Source organism: Syngnathus floridae, chromosome 4, assembly GCF_059516105.1.
Source record: "Syngnathus floridae isolate MCC-2025c chromosome 4, RoL_Sflo_1.0, whole genome shotgun sequence".
Classification (NCBI taxonomy): domain Eukaryota; kingdom Metazoa; phylum Chordata; class Actinopteri; order Syngnathiformes; family Syngnathidae; genus Syngnathus; species Syngnathus floridae.
This window is the reverse complement of record NC_142416.1, coordinates 17,280,614-17,301,621: the sequence shown is the minus strand read 5'-3', so window position 1 is coordinate 17,301,621 and position 21,008 is coordinate 17,280,614. Positions and strand designations below refer to the sequence as shown.

General features: G+C 41.1%; 3 protein-coding genes and 3 long non-coding RNA genes across 10 annotated transcripts; 2 read left to right on the top strand and 4 right to left on the bottom strand.

Moving 5' to 3' along the window:
* Window positions 1–44: 44 nt before the first annotated feature.
* LOC148399570 (uncharacterized) lies at window positions 45–3,787 on the top strand. The gene is made up of 4 exons (XR_015857831.1): window positions 45–187; window positions 1,043–1,158; window positions 1,345–1,404; window positions 1,483–3,787. It is a non-coding gene; the product is annotated as an uncharacterized LOC148399570 (long non-coding RNA).
* LOC148399571 (uncharacterized) lies at window positions 841–3,211 on the bottom strand. Its single transcript, XR_015857835.1, has 2 exons — window positions 1,952–3,211; window positions 841–1,842 (listed from the first exon to the last, which is right to left on the bottom strand). It is a non-coding gene; the product is annotated as an uncharacterized LOC148399571 (long non-coding RNA).
* Window positions 3,215–5,971, bottom strand: LOC148399569 (uncharacterized). Its single transcript, XR_015857834.1, has 3 exons — window positions 5,810–5,971; window positions 5,442–5,548; window positions 3,215–3,518 (listed from the first exon to the last, which is right to left on the bottom strand). It is a non-coding gene; the product is annotated as an uncharacterized LOC148399569 (long non-coding RNA).
* rnf24 (ring finger protein 24) lies at window positions 4,039–14,977 on the top strand. 5 transcript variants are annotated; one of them, XM_088372436.1, is made up of 8 exons: window positions 4,039–4,614; window positions 5,376–5,422; window positions 5,501–5,570; window positions 9,510–9,659; window positions 11,080–11,122; window positions 11,468–11,509; window positions 11,844–11,923; window positions 12,637–14,977. In XM_088372436.1, the coding sequence occupies exons 4-8, from the start codon at window positions 9,517–9,519 to the stop codon at window positions 12,776–12,778; spliced, it is 450 nt and encodes a 149-aa protein (XP_088228562.1). In that variant the 5' UTR covers window positions 4,039–4,614; window positions 5,376–5,422; window positions 5,501–5,570; window positions 9,510–9,516; the 3' UTR covers window positions 12,779–14,977. The 5 variants fall into 5 exon arrangements, with proteins under 5 accessions (XP_088228562.1, XP_088228563.1, XP_088228561.1 ...); XM_088372437.1 differs by lacking the exon at window positions 5,376–5,422; XM_088372435.1 differs by lacking the exons at window positions 5,376–5,422; window positions 5,501–5,570 and having other exon boundaries at window positions 4,040–4,614.
* Window positions 14,978–15,322: 345 nt separating this feature from the next.
* LOC148399567 (uncharacterized) lies at window positions 15,323–17,605 on the bottom strand. The gene is made up of 3 exons (XM_088372431.1): window positions 17,447–17,605; window positions 16,813–16,884; window positions 15,323–16,732 (listed from the first exon to the last, which is right to left on the bottom strand). Exons 2-3 carry the CDS (start codon window positions 16,847–16,849, stop codon window positions 15,630–15,632), a joined length of 1,140 nt encoding a protein of 379 aa, XP_088228557.1. The 5' UTR covers window positions 16,850–16,884; window positions 17,447–17,605; the 3' UTR covers window positions 15,323–15,629.
* Window positions 17,606–19,098: 1,493 nt separating this feature from the next.
* ccdc86 (coiled-coil domain containing 86) lies at window positions 19,099–20,994 on the bottom strand. The gene is made up of 4 exons (XM_088372884.1): window positions 20,108–20,994; window positions 19,805–19,934; window positions 19,660–19,734; window positions 19,099–19,498 (listed from the first exon to the last, which is right to left on the bottom strand). The coding sequence occupies exons 1-4, from the start codon at window positions 20,851–20,853 to the stop codon at window positions 19,322–19,324; spliced, it is 1,128 nt and encodes a 375-aa protein (XP_088229010.1). The 5' UTR covers window positions 20,854–20,994; the 3' UTR covers window positions 19,099–19,321.
* Between the last annotated feature and the right edge of the window lie 14 nt (window positions 20,995–21,008).

Here is a 21,008-nt window from a genome sequence, read left to right as displayed (position 1 = left end):
TACGTACTTGCACCGTTTGACAGAACAAAGAGACAAAGCGCAGGCGAACTCAAATGTGTAGTAGATGGGGGGGCTGAGGATGGGGTGCTTGGTGAGGTCATCGCTGCAAATGAAGAGGCGTTCACGGCACTCCTTTATTTACGCCACTTCTGGTGCATAATGACGCTCCCTTGTCCATCGTCACAAGGCAAGAGGTTTTCCCTGCATGCTTTGTTGGCTTTCAAGTAATTATATAAATGAATGTTCGTATGTTTTTTGTTTTTTTCATTAAACGTGCATTCATAAATACAGTACGTGACAAGAATGGCTTCGATCGTAATGAAATACAAACAGTAATCATTATACAATACCAAATGAAAAACAAAAAAGATTATGAAACTGCAACCAATATAGAATTAAAAATAAAATATGCTAGAGCTTTTCACGTAACATGCAACTGCCAGTTACACCGAAAAGATGAATGCAATTTGTTTTGTAAATCTACGGGTCTTCAAAAGGGAAACAAACTCTTCATGAAAATAGAAGACATTTGGTTTCAAGTTCCAAACTTTATAATTGTGAGGAAACGTTTCACTTTCAAAACTTATATAAATGAATGTAATTTCTTTTAAATTGAAGGTCCGTATCAAAAATTCAGTACATGGCTTCGACCATAATGAAATAGATACAGTAACCATTATGCAATAGAAAATAAAAAGCAATTAAAGAAATGTTCATAAAAATACAATCAAAAAAGAATCTAAGGGTCTTCAAAAAGGAAACAAACTCGTCAAGAAAATAGAAGAAATGTCGTTCATGTTCAAAACTTTATATTTGTGAGAAAATGGAAGACACCTCGTGTCACTTTCGAAACTTTATATTTTGTTTAAAAAAACAAACAAAAAAACGTTCAAGGACAACAACTGTTACCCAAAAAGTTCAAAGTTCATTCAAATCCTTCCCAAAATATACTAGATGCCGACAGGCACGGACAGATACATAGTTTTAAAATGCACTTCTTTGCAATAGGGAAGACCTGGAATAGAATGCTTTTCTTTTTCAGGACATGATGGTACGTTCTTTTGTTCTTCCGTTCTACACCAAGTCAGCCCAGGTGAACTCCACTCCAACTCCAAGCTGGGCCTCTTCACGTCTTCAGTTGTGTACCTCTGCGTCATGGTGCGTTTGACTCACAAGATAGTTAGATACCCTCGTCCATGGCATCCTCTGGAACGAGGTGCTGGTGTCCTCGTTCCCCCTCTCCTCACTGATGGAGGTTGGTGGGCAGGCTGCAGCAGGTGTTCCGGGCCAGTGGCAGTTCCTTTGGCCTGGACAGCTTTTGACACCTGGTTGTACCTCCCTTAGGAGAGACTCACTTTGCTTCCAGTGAGCCTGGGACTGAGCCTCTGCAAGATCTGGTTGCAGGTTTGTGGGTGAGGGCAGCACATCATACATGGTGGCTCAAAGTAGGAAGCTGACCCTGCCTGCCTCCATTTCCCACAGGTCTTTCCAGCTGACCTTCCTCTTTTCCAAGGTCTCATCCACTACTCTTGACACAGCTTCCTGTCGTCGGACAGCGAGGACTACCAGCTTTCGCTGCTCTTTGTTGCAGAGAGGGTCTGTCCCGACCTAGACCCAGACCTCCTCTTCCCTGCCGATTACTGGGACCTGCTGTTTTGGCGTGCTGGAGTGCTGATTTAGCTCTGCGCACTGCGTCACTTGGTGTCCATTTGCGTCCCAATGTCAATGCTGGCCTGACTCTTCTCATGGCTGCGTCCCGGGATATCAGGGAAGAAAATCGGCAGAACGCCGCCATGACGGTCAACTTAGACTGTGCGATTCAACTCGGAGGAAATAGGTGGGCTAAAGAAGAGAGCGGTGGAGTTCAAGAATGACAATATCAGTGTGCTGAACGAAAAGAAAGAATTGAAAGGCAAACTGTTTGAACAACAACAATGCTATTTATACACACCTAGCAAGCACGCGGTTGTCTCTTTGAGGTATTAAGGAAACGACTGTGCCTCAAATAGCAGGATTGGTCCGGAGCTCGTAGTGAAAATGGACCTCGCAGTAGATGTTGTTTTGATGTTGATTTGCAAATCGGAAGGCATACGTACACCTTGTTGGAGGAGCGAAAAGGACAGTGGCTGCTGGTGGAGCCAGCAAGAAGAGCTGGGGGCTACTTTGGAGGCCCCTACGCTTACACGTAGAAGGAGGCCGTGTTGGAGAAGATCAAATATGAAACTTTAATGGTGGAGGGCATTCGAGCAGTTTAAGAGTTAAGGTTAAAAGTTCTTTTTATTCCAGGTAGAAGTGAATTTCTAACTGTTTTTTTTCCCGAGAAACTCGCAGTCCAATAGAACGGGGGTATGGATACATATTTTCTCATGGTCGAATAGCAACACTGCCCTCTACTGGCCACTTTATTATTAACTTATGGACTATATGGCCTACCATAGTGTATTGCACATTTGCATTCGGATACATACACACGTGTGCGGATATGTTAACACTCTAAATTGTCCGTAAGTGTGAACAAACTGAAATGCATCCTAAAAGAAAAGCAGATACAGTTAATGGGTTCATGAACAAATCTGAACGTGTATTATTATTATTATTATTAACCACTAGATGGAAGCAAACAGACATAGGTCTGGGGCGCAAGTGGGGCCGCATTTCATTGCGACCACACTTAAGCTAATGTAAAAACAAAATTTGCCCAAAAGAATACTGCGGCAAATCCCCATAAATGGAAATAGGCATTTACGTTCATTCGACTAGAAAGATCCAACAGAGAATACACAAATTCTGGCCAGTCAGTAACTGGAATTCAAACCCAGAATCTCAGAGCCAGATGCTTTAACCACCATTTTGCACTTTGAATGGAATGGTTGAGTCTAACCAATAATTCATGTCTCCACTATATTACAATGAAATTGTTTTTGTGTTTACCAAAGGAAGTTCAAATTCACTACAGGCGTAAGTGCTGAGTGTCAATATTAGCTGTAAGTCAATTGAGGTGATAAGAAGAAAAGTTGTCATTTGACAGGCAGCATCTCAGCAAATGGAAGTGTAACATGGTGATAATAGTGATCTTCTCTCCAATTCTTTCCAAAGAATCCTTCCTTTGAGTAGGTACCAAGCAGCAGCCTCCTCCATGGAGGGGAAGGAAGACCAGAATCCGTCTGCACTCCTTCAATGGGGCTTTGTGGAGGCTGCCATCCCCCCCCCCCCCCCCCCCCCTCCCTTGGCCAACCCTTGGCAACCTATTCAAGAGTGTCACATGGGACATCTCACAAAGCGTCCCTGTCACTTGCACCCTCATTGACATGCGCTTGCAGTGACAACATTGGCCAATGGGCGTGCTCCTCCACTCGATTCAAAGGGAATGAAGTGCCGGACTGGGTGGCCAAAGTGTGGCTTCCTGGATACCGTGTTCATTTTTCTGTAGGAGGAAGTTGTGAGTTGGCAAAGGGTGCTCGACACCTTCAACTGTAGGTTCATGTGACGCACGCTCCGGAAAGACTATTGTAGTCGCACTGAAAATAAAATAAAAGCGCTAGATTAGAGCGTCTCAAAGTATGGTACACATACTTCTCATTATGGTACAGGAAAGAATTGGTTTGGACATTCATCCATTCATTATCTAACTCCTCAGTTTAGTTGTATTCAACTTTTTCAATTTTGCATAAAGTCATAGTAACTTTAAAATAATGTTGAACCTACTTTGTAAGAATAAACCCATTCTCATTTTTGATGAACACTTGGGCCTATTACACTACTGTATTTTATTTTCGGTCATGATTGCGATACTTGGAGCGCGACGATGAGCCTTCATAAACGATTGTCGCTGTCTCTTCAGGAGTTGGGTATAATGATTTTCAGATGGATTAATTGCCCTTCAGTGATTTTACATCAGTCACAGTAGACCACTAGTATAATTAGTATCATCTAACATCATCCATCTGTCACATTTAAAGCAGATTTTCTTCTTCCACAAAAATTTGAACGCAGCATTGGTTCGAAACTACTAGCGCGCCCCCTTCTGGTTGATAGTCGCCACTCTCTTTGGCTTGTTTCAACACCAGCGTTGGCATCATTACTCGCAGACACGCCGCGCTCAAAACAAGCCAGCAGCTCTACGCGCTCAGCTCTTTTCCTTGTCAGCTGGCCTGAGTGAGAGAAGGACGTGTGGATTGAGTCACTCGTGGAAGCTCTGTTTAAAAAAAAAAAACGCACACGTTTACGTGCGGAACGTGCTGCTCGTCTACCGTTCTCTTCCTCTAGCGGATTTGAGGAAAACCCCCCTTGTGAGAGGAGACAGACGTAAACCAGGACGACGCATCCTTCAATTCCACGCGTTTCTCCATCCTTTTTTTTAAATATAGAGACTAACATTCCTGACCCCAGATTTTTGCAAATTATTTTATTAGTTGTAGTAGTCACAGTTAGTAGCACCGCCACAGGCGGACGTACGTAATGAAGTCCCCCCAAGCCGCGGCATTGGGCGACGTCAATTTCAATTGAGGATTTTTTACAGTTTATTTATTTACCTCCGCGTTCTACTTGAACTTGCAGACTAAAAGAGAAACTGAAAAAGAAGACAACAGCGACGTTTTGGAACGTGCCTATTTGGTGAGTGAGTGGACATTTCTTCACGACCTCTTTCACTGACATAATTACTACTAGCTAGCTAACGTCACTTGGCAACGAGCACCGATGCTACCAAGCTGTTGAAAAAAAAAAAGGGCACTTAAACGTCATCAAAACGCTCAACGATTCATGGATGACTTGTTTTTGTTGATGTGGACTGAACCTACGCTTTTGCTTTTACAATGTGCTGATTCCCAGGGGGCTTATTGAGCTAGCAAGCGAGCCTACGCCCCTACGTCCTTTTCCACAAGATTTGGTCACACTCGGCTGCTAATTAAAAATGCCAACTTGCATTGACGGACGACCTTGCGTGTAAAATTCCTCCTTGGGCTATTTGTCCTAGCGGTCAAATGTCAAACGGTGTTGTTTCCATTCTTGTCAACGTGACTTAAGCTCATTGTCATCATCATGTCACAGTGACCCACACAATATTGGGTACACATGATGGTGAAGTAAGCATATGAGTTGTATTAACCATTATTTGCTTTCGGTGTTATTGGTGGCCGACATATTAAAGCAACACTAAGAGTGATTTAAAAATCTGCCCCACAGTTCTGATGGTTGGGGTTTCAAACGTGACTTTCATGTGGAGTTCTGAGTCTTCATCTGAACGCTTTGTGTGTGTGTGTGTGTGTGTGTGTGTGTGTGTGTGTGTGTGTGTGTGTGTGTGTGTGTGTGTGTGTGTGTGTGTGTGTGTGTGTGTGTGTGTGTGTGTGTGTGTGTGTGTGCGTGTGTGTTTCCAGGCATGCAAACTCCATTTGACATTTGAACCCGCAAAGCCTTTTATACGGTGAAGCAAACACACTAACCTCTGCTCCACTGTGTATTTTATCGATCCTTTTATTTTTATACCACTTGTCCTTATTAGGGTCGTAGGTGAGCCGGAGCCAAACCCTGCTGAGAGATCCAGACCACCCTGGACGGGTCCAAAGTCAATTGTAGGTTTCATATAGCCAAACGACAGTCTTTATCGAACATAAAATGCATGAAAATGCATATTTGTTTTTTTTTTTTAGATATATTTATTATTAGCTCGTCAGTAAAACATTACAACCAGTCAAACAAAATCACATAGATGCATTCAAATACAAGCGTGTGCTCGTGCTAAACATGAGACTCAATGTTAGCGCACCACAAATGACTTGTTAGGCAGATTTAGTACCAAGAACAAACTCACCAATTGCTGTTTTGAAGTAGCTCGAGAAGGTACGTTCAGTACCACAGTACTTTTTTTTTTTTCATTTCATATTTATGACATTTTGGATACACCCTTGACCTATAACACTGCTTCAGTTTGTCTCACTTCTGCATTTGAGTATTTGTGTTAGTACTTTAGGGCTGCTAACCCTTGTGAACTCTGCGGATGGAGGGAGACAGAAAATTACATAACCTGACATCTCACAGCTGCTGATGGGTGTAACATCGCACATAAGACATGAATTTAACAATATGAACTTACTTGCATAATATTCTAACCTTGTGTTCCTGGAGATGAATTACAGCTTTGAAACAACCATTGTATCATTTTTTTAATAAAGCAGCAGATGATTGATCATTTTTGGACTCGGATTGCTCGTCACAGGTTTAACAAATGAAGTCATTCATCTAGTACCTTTGCGGCATTGGAGCAGTTTTGGGAAGGAATCATGTAGGTGCCACTTAGTGTCTCAGTAAGGTGCCGCTGTTGTTTGAGCACGCTCCGTTTCTAGCAGACTCCTGCAAATGTTGCTCCGGTATGTTGAGGGTTCCTGTAAAGCGTCTGGTGCTACAGAAATAACATCGGCATTTTTTTTCTTCTTTTGGAACAACTCCAAAATTAATTCCTCGTCTCCATCCGTTTTCTGTGGAGCCTATTAATATAATCATCAGTCTGCTCTTGTAGAGGACCACAAGGTTGAAAGGTTGAAATTCTGAAGATTCGGCCACGGAGTTTAACAAGTTCCTCTCGGTTATGTTTATACGATCAGGTCTGCTTCTGCAATCACGCCAGTGGGAGGCTTTTATATTGTCTCTGATTCCTTAATGTTCCGGATTGATCTTAGCTTGCCGTTATTGCTGGCTCCAGTAAATGTGTCATAAGTTATACGAGACCTTCCTAGAGTGCTTTCCCAGCTTGCTATCTCATCTAAGGTCATTCTCATTCACACCATTGATTTTTAAAAGATCGGCTTTGTTACCGACATACCAGAAATGATATACTACGTAAAGCTAAGTGTTTGTTAGCCAACGTGGTTTGATCCGACATTACACAGCTCAGGAAATACAGTAAGCTATGTTGCCCAACCTTACACTTGACACGTAACCTACATGCTTGGACATATACGACATATTGTATAATCGGTTTCACCCTATTTTTGAAATAGCTGTTATGCAGGAAGGAACATGTATGCTGATCAATACTCGACCTTATCGTGACATTTGCTTACTATGTACTGTAGTTCCTTGAAAGGTTTCTTCACCAATAGTGATGATTTTTATTTTATTTTTTCCGACTACAGTTTAAAGTAGGCCCATTGCGCAATTGGCCAAATTTGTAAATTTGTTCTCCCTTCACATTAGCTGATAACCGCAGAACTGTTAGAACGGACAAATCTAACTTTGCGCAAGCGTGACCTTGCGTTCATGACTCGAGAGGGAATGTAGTACTTCGTCAGCCACGCAGCTTGCTGTAAAACATTAGTCCATCTGCATAATTGAGTAACTTGATTTGTGTAGAAGGGTGAAAAGTTTCAAAAAAAATACTGGGGGACAGCTGTGTGTGTCAGTTCCTCTTGTTTGTGGCAGCTTGTGTTACTTTCAGAGAGGCCAAGCTGGAATGGTGGGCTTTGCTTTTGAAAAGGGGGGGATGGGGGAGCAGAAGAGCAAATTTAGAAAAGGTCATGACTTCTTTTTTAGCGCTGTTCAGAGCATTATTACTTCTCATACCCAATCTCCCTAACATCTATTTAACAAACACAGATTAGGTGTCCATTGCGCAGTAGCAATGCTTCTTTATAAGCGATAAAAATAATCAATAACTGTTCCCATCGCAAACTGCGATTTACTATGAATTAACAAACGCACTTAAAACTTTTATTGGCATTCAGTCAGGCTTAACTGTTCAATTTAGCAATTGTGTTGCCTTCTGCTCCAAGCCACATCTTAATGTGGACATGTCAAATAAACATTGGGACCTGCTGCATATTTCCTTGTTCTGCCTCTGAGGCACCGGTCTTTGGTCCAACCCTTAAGCATATTGGGTTTCAGATTTGCATGCTGCTCGTGGCTGCTAGTGGAAATTTCCACTTCTCCTTGGAGCTACTACTCCTGAACGAAATGCCTTGGAGGTAGGTGGAAATGACCTGATGTGGATTTTTTTTTTTCTGCGGGGGGGGGGGGGTATCCCAACAAATCTATATTAAGGGTTTTGGAAAATGACCAATGTTTTGGTAGCTGTGAGTCACACGAGGGTTCCTCTTGAGTGACAGCCTGGCATCATTATTAAGTTTGATACAATTCAGTAATTCAATCCCGTGTTGCTATATTGAGACAGTGGAAACGACTGAGTATTTGATGACAATAAAACCTCGGCAGAGTTGCCTTAGCGTCATTGACGATGGCTGCAAAGAGTTTGTGTGCCTTAATGAATGTGATGCAAAAGTGTGTATGTTATAATATGAAACTTTTCTACCTTGGAGGGAATGTCAGAGCTTCTTTGTAAGGCATTTATAACAATTTGTTACTATATTGCCAATCTACCTACTTCAGGACCAAATAAATAAGCAAAAGGCATCCGGTGACTTCCTGTTGAGTTGCCTAGCCAAAGTTTGAACTTTGCCCTCTGAGGCGACCAACCTGGTTTTCAAGTCTTGACTCAGACTATTTATCTCGGCTTCTGATTCAAGTCATTTGACCATCGCCACGGTGTTGCATGTCTAGAATGTTGCTGATTTCTCCGTGTTTACATTTCCCGTCCGCTCGGTGGAGACGGGAATCGTCTCCATTAGTGATGGCATTTTTTTTTTTCTCCTGAGAGCAATACTGGTAAACATTAAATTATTGCTGTCAAAATTGTCTTTATACAGGGATATAATGAAGTTGCACTCAGATGGGACAGATTTAAAACCTCGTGTAAATATATCTTCTTATCCCACCGCAATGGGTGCAGTTGAAATCCGCTGCATCATTTGGAGGTCAACGCACAACGTGGGCTCACATTTCGTGGCTTTCACAAAAACTCCCTCTGTCAGGATGTTTGCAAATGGGGGGAGGATCTTTAGTCACTTTCACAAGGAGTGAATGTTTATTCCTGGGCTGTGCTCCTCCTTGCAAGGGGGAAGAGACTTGTCCAGTCATGTCCTTTTTCTTAGATTCTGGACGAGCCCCTTGACTACCTTTGTTGATACCTTCAGTCTTTATGGATTATGGCTTTGCATGTTTATTTGCGGGAAGCAGCCTCAGTTAACACCCTTGATAAAATATTTGTATAACATGTTATGTCATTTGTTAATTATTCATGTTATGTTGAAGTAATTGTATTCATTCGCTTTCCTGTCTGTTGACAGACACAGTTAGCTGTGTTGTTTCATTTTTTTATGAAGGACTTAGTTTACTGAACATATCGATTTAGTGGAATTGTGGTGAGCACGTTTGCCCTTGCGGTCAGGAATCACTGAACTCTTTATTGGATTTTAAATGGTTGTTTGTCAATAGGACTGGGGAATAATCCAACTATTAGCAATATTACATGTATTCCAATCTCAAAAGTCATATTGAAAGTGAAATTCACTTGAATAGCCTTTCAGTTTCGCGTTTTGTTTTGACTAGTTGTTTCTTTGCTGCCCAGCGTGTCCACGTATATTGGGATTTGTCTGATTGTGGACTCTTTTGCTTTACAGAACATCCATGAGCTCGGATTTTTCACACTACACTTTCAGGATGCCAAATATCGGGTTCCAGAACCTGCCCCTTAATATCTACATTGTTGTGTTTGGGACAGCCATCTTTGTCTTCATCCTCAGCCTCCTCTTCTGCTGCTACCTCATAAGGTAAACACTTTTTTAGCTTGGTCATCCGAATTGGACATTGTGGAGTGTATGCGCCATCATCTCATTCCTATGCACAATGGAATAGACAAAAACAAATATTGTAAAGCAGTCAACCTTAGCAACCCGCAAGGTCAGCTACCTTTACAAATATTGCAACATGTAGCACGGCAGTGTTGGTTTTTCTTGGAGGGATCGAGTGTGATCAAGGTTCCACTGGCCTTTAGAGTTAAATAGAAATCACACTAAGTTTAGTGCAAAATGCCGTTTTTGTTTTGTTTTTGGCGTTGTGAGCGTGAACACAGCCAAGTTGTGTCCTGGCCAATGGCAGCGGCTCCACTCATTGCTTTTAGATTTAATGCAGGAAAGTTTGATTCAATTTGTATTTCCCATTTAGTCATATATCATTGTTAGCCAATCGAGAGTAATTTCACCCTTTTGGCTAGTTCAGATGTCATTTCATATCGTATTTATTTTAAAAGCCTTATTTATCTGTGGTCGGGGTTGGTGGAAAAAAAATAACTCCAAACTGAACAAAATAGATATATTATGGTTTGTTGAAATCAATATTTTGGAAGTGGTATTATAAAATGTGCATCTAGAGAGCCGTGATAGTGTCACCCTGAAGCCTGTCTCCGACTTTTAGGATGCTGACTTCTTCTTTTTTTTTTTTTTTTTTAAATATAAATTAAGAAATGTCAGTTTTTCTCCGAGACTGTGCTGCTTGTTTTACAGATCCCTCTCACTCTGCAGCGAGAGGTTAAGGTTACTTGTAATGGAGGTAAATCTTACAAACCTACAAATTTCTCTTATACCTCTCGCTCATCCTTCCCCCTTGTCCTCCATGTTTATCGTCACTCTTGTAGCCTAGATGTTCCTTTTTAAGTGCTGTACCTATTCTCTCCTTATTCCGATGATTTTATTTAGCAGTTTTTTTGAGGATCTATGGCGAGAGTTTCAAGCAAAACCGGGCCCTGCCTCTTAGCATTCATTAGGATTTTGTTTTTAAATTTATTTCTTAGAAATGTAATTCTGCTCGTAAGGTGTTTTCTGAGCACAAACCAGTTAGGTTTTTACTCAACCTGTAATTGGTTAATCCATTGCCAGTGATTCTCATGACCGCAAATCCAATCATGTCGAACAAAAGCAACACAAACAACCTCCTCAACCGCCTTCTCGTAGTTGTGCCATCCCGAGCGAAATGTAGCACCTTTTCGATTTTGCTATCACCTGCTATCCATGTAGCATATCTTCAAATTGATGTCATGAGGCAAGTATTTGACAAGGAGAGGGCATTCAAGTTTCTATTTTTCTGTTCTTCCCCCCACCCCGCACCCCCAGGATCTTTGAATTCTCTGTGTCGAAATGACGTGGGAGGCAACTGGCTAATCGGAAGGATGTTTTTGTCTTTTCGTCTCCCCAGGTTACGGCACCAGGCGCACAAAGAGCTCTATGCATACAAACAAGTAAGCTCTTTGAGAACACTACACACTGAAATCAGTTTTTATTTATTTTTTAATTTTCTGTACACTCAACTTAACCTGGTGTAAAAGGGGAGGACAGCTGTTGTCTTTATTTACTTGCATTTTCTGACTGTGATGTCATCATAGTTACTTAAGCTCCCTTTTTAGTTGATTAATAGTGACATCAAACCTAAAAGATGAGATAAACACAGCTCCACTGTTTATATTCTAAGATGGATGGTTGAAGTTGTGACAAACCTTCACATTCAAGTTATTGCTTCCTAAAATTTCAAACATTCTCTTTTCTCACTGTGACTAATGTTTTTCTTCTGCCGATATTTCTTTCAGGTCATTCAGAAGGAAAAGGTGAAAGAGTTAAATTTGCATGAGGTGAGTTGTCATCTTTCTTATTCATGGTCAAATAATTGAATAATGACACTAGGGAAGAAACTGCAGTTATTTAAAATAGGAGGTCATTATTTGTGTGAATACAACCTTGAATGCATTTGTTGTTCATCTGCACTTGGGCATTGTGGATTTTTTTTTTTTCTGCCTTGTTGTGTCTAACTGTCAAAACAAACATTGGGAGTTTCTTGTTTATGTTTATTTCCATTTATTATTTTCATCCAACCAAATGGGAAGGTGCGAAGGTGTTAGATGTCCTCTTAAGAAATAAAAAAAAAGAAATCAATGCAAAAATAAAACCTCGCTCGCTCTCTTGCAGATATGCGCGGTGTGCTTGGAGGAGTTCAAGCAAAAAGACGAGCTGGGGATATGTCCGTGCAAACACGCGTTTCATCGGAAGTAAGTGCAAAGTTTTTTTTTTTTTCTCATGTAGACACATGAGGAGCTATCCAGTTCTGGAATAAAATTCAACGAGTCAAATTCCTCATAATTTAATGTTTATGTTAGCTTCTCCTTCAAATTGGAACTATCATAATGAATGTGAAAGGGAACACTGCAAAGCAGGTGACCACTTCAGCAAGTTAACTTTGCCCCACATACTCGCGCACAAACACACACACACACACACACACACACGCAGCCCGCGCCCTTTCACCTCGGTTGTTTATACCAGTACGACACCTCTCTTGGCCTTGAATGACTGCCACTAAATTTGAGCATGTGTGTGAGTGTGTGCGCATTCCTTGTTCATTTTCCGTCATTTTAGTTTAAGCATAACCAATAAGACATTTAATTATAATAAACCTGTAAACACAGGGGGAGGAGACTTTGAAAAATACGCGCATATTAATTTGAAATCACAATAGTGAAGGGAGAAAAACAAAAATCTCAATTGAATTGTTTTTCCAAATCATCCAGCCTTAATACAAATAATTGTTTTGTCGATACATTTCCCGGGATTGACTCCACTCACCTGCAACAGTTAGCGAAGGGCTGTTAGAAGCTCCATACACCCAAGTCAGGAATTTTTGGCATGGCTTTGTATCTTCCACTTGCTGATCCCGACAGTTGAAACCAAGTCTGCATGGCCTCCTCTTCTCCCTATGTGTCAGGTGCCTCATCAAGTGGCTGGAGGTGAGGAAAGTGTGCCCGCTGTGCAACATGCCCGTCTTACAGCTTGCCCAGCAGGCCGGCACTACGGAACCGCCCGTGCCGAGCCAACAGCCTCTGCCCGGTGTTGAAAACCTGGTCTAGTAGACCTGAAACCGACATAATGGTGACACTATTTATACACACACAAATATAACAGTCGGCTGTATAGGTCCAATTTGTTGTGACTCTGTGGACCCTTCTGGTGAAAAAAGACACTTGGACTTACTTCACGTTGACTCCTAAAAAAATATTTTTCACTTATCGCTTGGATTGCTCATCAACTGGATTAACCTTTTCTCTTTCTTCATGGACACGGAAAGAACATTGATAGGGTTCATAACCAAAGCACTTTTTTTTTTTTTTTTCTGTGGACACCAGCTGAAGAGCAGGACGACAACAAACACAGCAGCCGAGATCTACAATATATAATCTCTTTTTTGTATTTTATTTGATTATTATTTAATTTAACAAGCACTTTACAAGAAGTCAAAACTTAATTGCTTGCCATTGTGGCAGCAAGGGTATGTTTTATAGCTAACTTTAGACCATTACTTCCATGTTTAGCGTAAAGCCTCACGGGTTTTCATTTTTTAATGTTTGCACGTTTTCATTGCTCTTTTGACGGTTTTGTATTCTGTCCGGTCTAGAAGTGTGTTCCACTAAATAACCAAAATTACCATATTCCCCCCTCTTATAGTGGCTGTGCGGCGAAGGTGAGAGCACTAATTTACTAAACTCCAGAGAGTAAGATTAACGGTAAGACTTACAAGACTAAGCATGTGGCTTTTATTTTGTCATTCATCGATTAATGTGTGGTGTTAATCAGAGGCAAGGTCATTCATTATCCGAGGAAAGATGGTACATTTGGATTTTGTCGTGCAATGTCTAAATGTGAGACATTGTGAAGAAAAATCGACAAAATTCCTTCAATGCCAAAAACTCGACTTCACATGATGTGAATATTTTTAAAGCAGTATTAGCATGAATGGAGCTAATTGTCGTTTGTTCACCTAAATACGTTTCATTGTATTTCATTTATCGTTCTGAGGGAGTTACCCTCTGCCCGAGTCAGCGCTCACTGGATGTAATGAAGCAGCATTTCCATTCACTCACTCACACACACACATACACACACACACAGAGGATGCATCCTTCTCGAGCTTTCGCTTCTCGCTCCCTTTCTATACAGTTTCATTTTGTTTTGTTTGGACGACTGAGCCCTGCTTTTTTTGTGTAGGGTTTTTTGTGTCCCTGGTTGTGAGCTGCTCTCACTAAAAGTGCTGATCATAAAAAAATGTATATATAAAGGCACCATCAGTAACATCCCAAAAATTGAAACGCAATTTAAAGTTACATAGATGCAACTTTAAGTCAAATATCTAACAAAATTGGGAACAAGAACTTCTCTACATTAACCTTTCTGGGAACAAAAACGATATCCGTTGCTTCCTTCACTGTTGCTTTAGACACAGTTTTCCCATATGAACAAGATTCAAAGAGCCAAGCTCTTGTTTGCTTTTGATTTATTCTGACTCTTGGTCAACAACTTTGGTCACCGACCTACACTTTGAAATCTTGATTTGAGAGAACAAAACGGCAAGATTGAACAAACAGTTAGCAGTTTTTATTCTGTATTTTTCCATCACCACTGTAACGTTTGCATTGCTAGTGTATTGATACCACAAGATCATTTTTAAACGGGGTGCACCAACCCCCACTCACCCACTACTCGCATAACTAGAGTTTTGGACATCACTTTAAACTATCATTTCCTTCCATCAATAAGTCTTGCGTCTTATAATGTAAACATCCTGATTCTAGTCAAAGTACTAATGCAATGAAAAGGCAGGATATTTTTGCATTATTGAACAAATGTTGTGTAAGAGAGCAAAGGGAATGTTATGCTCAGAATACAAATTGAGAGTTTCATTTGAATATTTGTGGATGCTTTAAGGTCAAGCACACGTTATTTATTCCTCTGTAGCTTTGTTGTGCCCCTCCCACACACAAAAAAAACCCCACTAACAATAATAATATAAAATATAGCAACCTTGACTTACACAAATGTTCTGTTTGTGGACGTTCACAGACATTGTTTGTAAAACTAAGAATTCTGCAGCAGAATATTTTTGGAGACAATAATACCTGTACAGTATTTGTAAGCTCTATTTTTGTATCTTACTATTTTGAGAGGAAAATACTTTCCTCTTTTTATTTGGCTAATTTCATGGTTATTTGTTTTAAAAAGAAAGCAACTGCATGTGACACACTTGAACTGTAATAAACGTTTCCAAGATTTGAGTCCTTTTCAGCGTTTGACTGACAAATCTGATGTCTTTATTTAGTATTTATGAGACTGAAATTCAAAATAAACGTGCAGTTCCATCGCCATCGTGTGGCCGTATAGCGTTACTGCAACTGAAAACACGGCTGACTGAACGTCTGCGTGCATTGCAGTTTTCTGCTTGGGTAAGTACACGACTGATTGATTTCATGTTTCAGTATTAATGTTAATTTGGCCGTTCCACCTTTCCTCCTCAAGCAGGTACTTGGTTTTGCATTTGAAATTGTCAACCCATATCGTTAACTGATATAATGCAAATGATCAACTGGTTTTGACCCAAAAAAAAGTCATATAAATCAGCACACCTTTGCACAAGTTTATTATTCATTTTCCTCAATGAATACCATTTAAATAAGTTACAATAGCTGTACAATATTACATTTCCATATTTTCAGTCACACGTACATATTTATAAATGGCAGTAGAAACTACGGGGAAAAAATATTTGAACACGGTACAATAATCGACATATGTTAAATAAAGTATTGGTTAAAAATATTTTACTCTTTTCAATGACAACAATAAAACACGCCATCATCCGGATCTTTGTTTCGACCAGTCAACGTGCATTTGGTGACATTTTAAATTAAATCAACAAAACCAGTGTATTTAAATTGTGTAGAGTTTAAGGAGTGCCACGCAGAGGTGACTTAGGAGAACCCAGTTCACGCGGGTTGACATGACAGCGGCGCTTGTCGTCGTTGAGTTGTTGGCATTTGTTGTTGCTCCAGTGTTTGCACTCCCAGTTGTGGTGGTGCCAGTTGCTACGTTTCCAGCTGTGGTTGTGGCATTCCCAGCTCCAGCATTGCCAGACGTTGTTGCGGCATTGCCGGTCGCGGCGTTACCAGTTGTGGTTACAGCATTGCCGGTCGCAGCGTTACCAGCTGTGGTTGCAGCGTTACCAGCTGTGGTTGCAGCGTTACCAGTTGTGGTTGCAGCATTGCCAGTTGCAGCGTTACCAGCTGTGGTTGCAGCGTTAGCAGCTGTGGTTGCAGCGTTACCAGTTGTGGTTGCAGCATTGCCGGTCGCAGCGTTACCAACTGTGGTTGCAGCGTTAGCAGTTGTGGTTGCAGCATTGCCAGTTACTGCGTTTCCAGCTGTGGTTGCGGCATTGCCAGATGTTGTTGCGGCATTGCCGGTCGCAGCGTTACCAGCTGTGGTTGCAGCGTTACCAGCTGTGGTTGCAGCGTTACCAGCTGTAGTTGCAGCGTTAGCAGTTGTGGTTGCAGCATTGCCGGTCGCAGCGTTACCAGCTGTGGTTGCAGCGTTAGCAGTTGTGGTTGCAGCATTGCCAGTTACTGCGTTTCCAGCTGTGGTTGCGGCATTGCCAGATGTTGTTGCGGCATTGCCGGTCGCAGCGTTACCAGCTGTGGTTGCAGCGTTACCAGCTGTGGTTGCAGCGTTACCAGCTGTGGTTGCAGCGTTACCAGCTGTGGTTGCAGCGTTGCCAGTTGTGGTTGCAGCATTGCCAGTTGCAGCGTTACCAGCTGTGGTTGCAGCGTTAGCAGCTGTGGTTGCAGCGTTACCAGTTGTGGTTGCAGCATTGCCGGTCGCAGCGTTACCAGCTGTGGTTGCAGCGTTAGCAGCTGTGGTTGCAGCGTTACCAGTTGTGGTTGCAGCATTGCCAGTTGCTACGTTTCCAGCTGTGGTCACGGCATTGCTGGTCACAGCATTGGGCGTAGTGAGGGCAGGTGTCTGAGCATTTATGGATGCTGTGAAATACAACAAAATAATCAGACATGAGTTTGTTTATCATCCTCAATAGATGTGAAGTGAAGGAATAAAAGCTTACCGATGAGCAGGAGTTGGAGCAGGATTAACAAGTGCATTTTTTTTCAGCAAATGAAATCTCACAAGTATGTACCTAAAAACAAAAAAGGAAGAATGATGTTAATTTTAAAATTTGCGCAAGAAAAATTAAAAGAAAATTATCAGGGTTAAAAGCAAGTTCTGTATATAGAACGTAACTTGTAATACAAAAGTAAAGTAAATACTTTTTTTTTAGTAAAGTCCAAACATTACACACAAATACACATTTTCATGAGGAATAAAATGGTGCATGGGAGAAGTCTTTCTTCAAATGACAATGAAATTGAAATGGTAGTAGAAGAAATGAAAAACTAAACGAATGAAGCTTTAACACTACGAGGGGAAAAAAGACAAAGCTATTGGATTTAACAGGAGAGCAACTCAGAAATATGTGGCAGTATTGAGGAAAAATATGTAGTAATTAAAAAATGTCATACACTTGAAAAATAGCATTTTTACAAAAAAAACATGAGGAAAAAAATCTCAAATGTTTGCATATAAAACAAAAAAAATCTATGTCTAGTCATTAGTATCATTAATAATAATAAAACATGTCTTTCTTTTCTGCAGAAATATGAAAACATGGTAACAGTAGAAAAAAAAAGAAATATACTTACACAGTGTTGACTTGAGTTTCTGTGTCTTGGATGACTTGAAGCCTGGTGTGTCTGATTGTGTGTGACTTTTACCTCTTTATAGGCCTGGTGACAGCCACCAAAAGATGTATGGTGATCATTCCTTCCACCTTGCTCACCTTTGTCCTTTTCTTTTAGGGCTCATCGCATCATTGTGGCGTGGCCCCCTTGCAAAGCAAACAAGTGTGTACAAAGACGCACTTGTACGCCAGCACCGTGCTGACAATGCCGTCATCGCAGATCCCAGGACGTTTGTCCACAGAAGACATTTGCGGAATGAGCAAAAAAAGGTGGGGACGCCTTTGTCCGCACCTGTCATGCATGATATCACATGTCCGTCCATCCATCCATTCATTCATTCACACCTCTTGATGTGTTTACGCACGTCATTGTGTTGCTGGTCACAGGTTGGAGCGAAACTTGTCACTATGGTAACTGGCATTACAAATTATTGATAATTCCAGAGATTCTGGTGTTTAGAAATGCTGTTTGCAAGTTCTAAATGGGTTGAGTTAGATAAGATAAGATAAGGAAGGGAGTTTTCTAAATTTAAGCCCAGTTACGTATGTTAACAAGTAAAACAATAAACAATACAGTGACATTTGATCTTAATGTATCCCAGAAAAAAAAGTTAGATTCTTAAAAAAAGTTACTTTTTATAAGAAAAAATAGCACTATGTAATATTTCAGTTTTTGAAAAGAGACACAATTAAGTAATCCCAAAATACAAGTGCAAATATTTATTTTGTGACAATTTCAGCCTCTATTGAAGAAAAGTAAAGAGGAGAAAATTCACTAAAACTGAGTTTTTATTTTTTTTTTGAAAAGGGTTACAAGCAATTTGAGAGACTCATACAAAATGTTCAATATAAAACATAAATTATACTTAACCAAAATGACTGAATTTGTCAAATAGCTTGCGGATAATAAAGCCATGAAAATAAAAACAGTTTGGTAAAATTGAGAATCAGAAACTTTTAATTGTATTGGTCTGCAAATATTTTCAAGATGACTAATTGGTTCTAATGACGACAACAAACATATTTTTTATGGTACTAACCCACCAACAATATCACTGCCCAAAATTGCATTCGTGATTAGACATCAAATAACTATAATAATAAAAGGTTTAACTCTGATAAGCTGATAACAATCACATATGGTGACGCAAGAGTCTGAGTCCCGTTGAAAAGAACGTACGCAGGGTGGATTCTGACTAAGCTGAAGTTTAATGTAACATAACATGGGTTGTGCGGGCACTGAGAACTTGTGCAACTTTATCTTTAGGATCAAGTAGACAGTTCAAATAGACATAATAGGGAGAAGAAAAAACAAGTAGACATGATAAGACACTTCATTACGTTATTGTGACCATATTTTTTTCTAACCCATTGTGTTACATTTGTTAAACATAGATCAGTTATATTTGACTTCCAAGCTAAATATATAATGCACGTTTTAAAACATAATTTTACAAGTATGCTAAATGATGTTACTGTGGCTTTGTGGTAGTGACCAAGTATTGTTTGACGCGGTACAATGTTAAAAAAAAAACAACAACTTCATATTCACCTGTTATTGCTAAACTGTGAATTATGGATGTATGCTGGCAAATGGAAAAAAGAGTCATGCACTTCAGGGAATACTTTATTTAATAGAAAGGTCTGCAAGTAGAAAAATTACTGGGCGAAACCAAACTTGAGGGACCTGTACAGCAGCAATTGCATTATTTGTGCAGAATATTTTCAACGTTTTGCTTCCCACTGTTAAAAAGAAAGCTTTAAAGCTCTTGTGTACATAGGTCCTCTGTCCAAAAAAATAGCAGGGGGGAGAAAAAAAATGGAGACAAAGAAGTCTTTAAATCTGATTTTCGCTTTTGTTTTTTTTTGCTCGCTTAGTTTTGTTGTTGTTTTTTTGGTTCTGGTTCTTCTTCTCGCTGTTGTTGGACTTTTCCAGCAGTGCAAGCGTGTCGCGCTTCTCGATCTTCCTCAACTGCTTCTTCCTCATCCTCTTGAGCTTTGCCGTGTTTCGGATCTAACAACAAAAAAGCAAATTATTTGAAATATCATGCTGCAAACACTTTAGTTGTGTTTTGTAGTACTGCAAGAATTTAATGACTGTTCATATTGATTATACGAGTTGAATTCCTGTCTAAATATTGTGACATTCAGCACAGGGGTTAAGCGAGTACGTACCACTTCCACGACCTCCGCTTTGCGTTCGTTCTCCTCGCGCCGCTTCAAGTTCTCCTCTCGCCGTTTTCGCTTTTCCTGTGGAGGCAGCGGGTCACAGTGAAGTGAATAAGATTAGAAGATATTGGAGGTTTTTTTTAGTACATACCTCTTTCGCTTGGGCTTTCTGCTCTTTTAGTTGCGACGAGTACTTCTGCACCAGTTGCTTCTCTCGCTTGGCCTGCATCTTTTTCTCCCAGGAGGTGCACAGCGCCGCATCTCGTACTAACGCAGAGAACCTACACAAACACAATTAATAAAAAAAAAATACAAAATAACTGATTGGCAAAACATGTTCAGACACAAATTGACAAATGACTGGATAGCGTGCGTTATTTTGTTTTATTTTAAAGAAGCGTCCAACACAAATATGTAAATGCTAATGCATAATAATAATGTTATAAAACGTCACCTCTGTTTGTTGCGGTTCTTCCACACTCGTCCTGATTTTGGCTTCCCCAGAGGAATCACTACAGTCTCTTTCACATTAGTTCCCCGGCGAGGCTTCTTCTTAGGGGGTTGCGACTCCGTCTTAGGGGGTTGCGACTCCGTCTTAGGGGGTTGCGACTTCGTCTTTGGGGGTCGCGACTCCGTCTGAGGAGGTTGCGACTCCGTCTGAGGAGGTTGCGACTCCGTCTGTGGAGGTTGCGACTCCGTCTGAGGAGGTTGCGACTCCGTCTGAGGAGGTTGCGACTCCGTCTGTGGAGGTTGCGACTCCGTCTGAAGAGGTTGCGACTCTGTCTGAGGGCTCGCTGGTGCTCTTTCTACTGGAGCGGTTGTGGGTACTGTGTCAACCTCTGCTGCAGCGTCTATACGAGGCTCAGGCTCCGGTTCGACACCTACGGCGGGCTTTTCCACCGTCTCCGATTCACCACACACTGCGGGCTTCTCCTGTACCGTTTCTTGGACGACACTCACAGTAGGATTCTCCTCAACCGGCTTCGGTGCCTGTTCCTCCAGCTCATTCTGTTCTGTTATGACGGACTTTCTGGTCCTCCTACTGGGAGTCCTTACCGGAGTTTCAGAGCTTTGGAGTGCGTAGGGGCGACGCACCACTCGGCCGCTTCGGGTCCGCGTGGTCATGGGCGGTAGGTCCTGGCCGTCTTCCACTACGTTCCCCGGTTTAGAAGCGTTGCTCACATCATTGCTTTTCGACATGTTTTCCTACGCCGCTCTTAATTCTCTCTTTCCACGTGTGAGCCACTGAAGTTGACTCGGTAGTGGTTGCGGTGCCTACTTCCGTGTTATTGTAAACAACGTCTCTTTTCGCTACCGCCACCTTCTGGTTGGAAGACGAACTACAAAAACATATC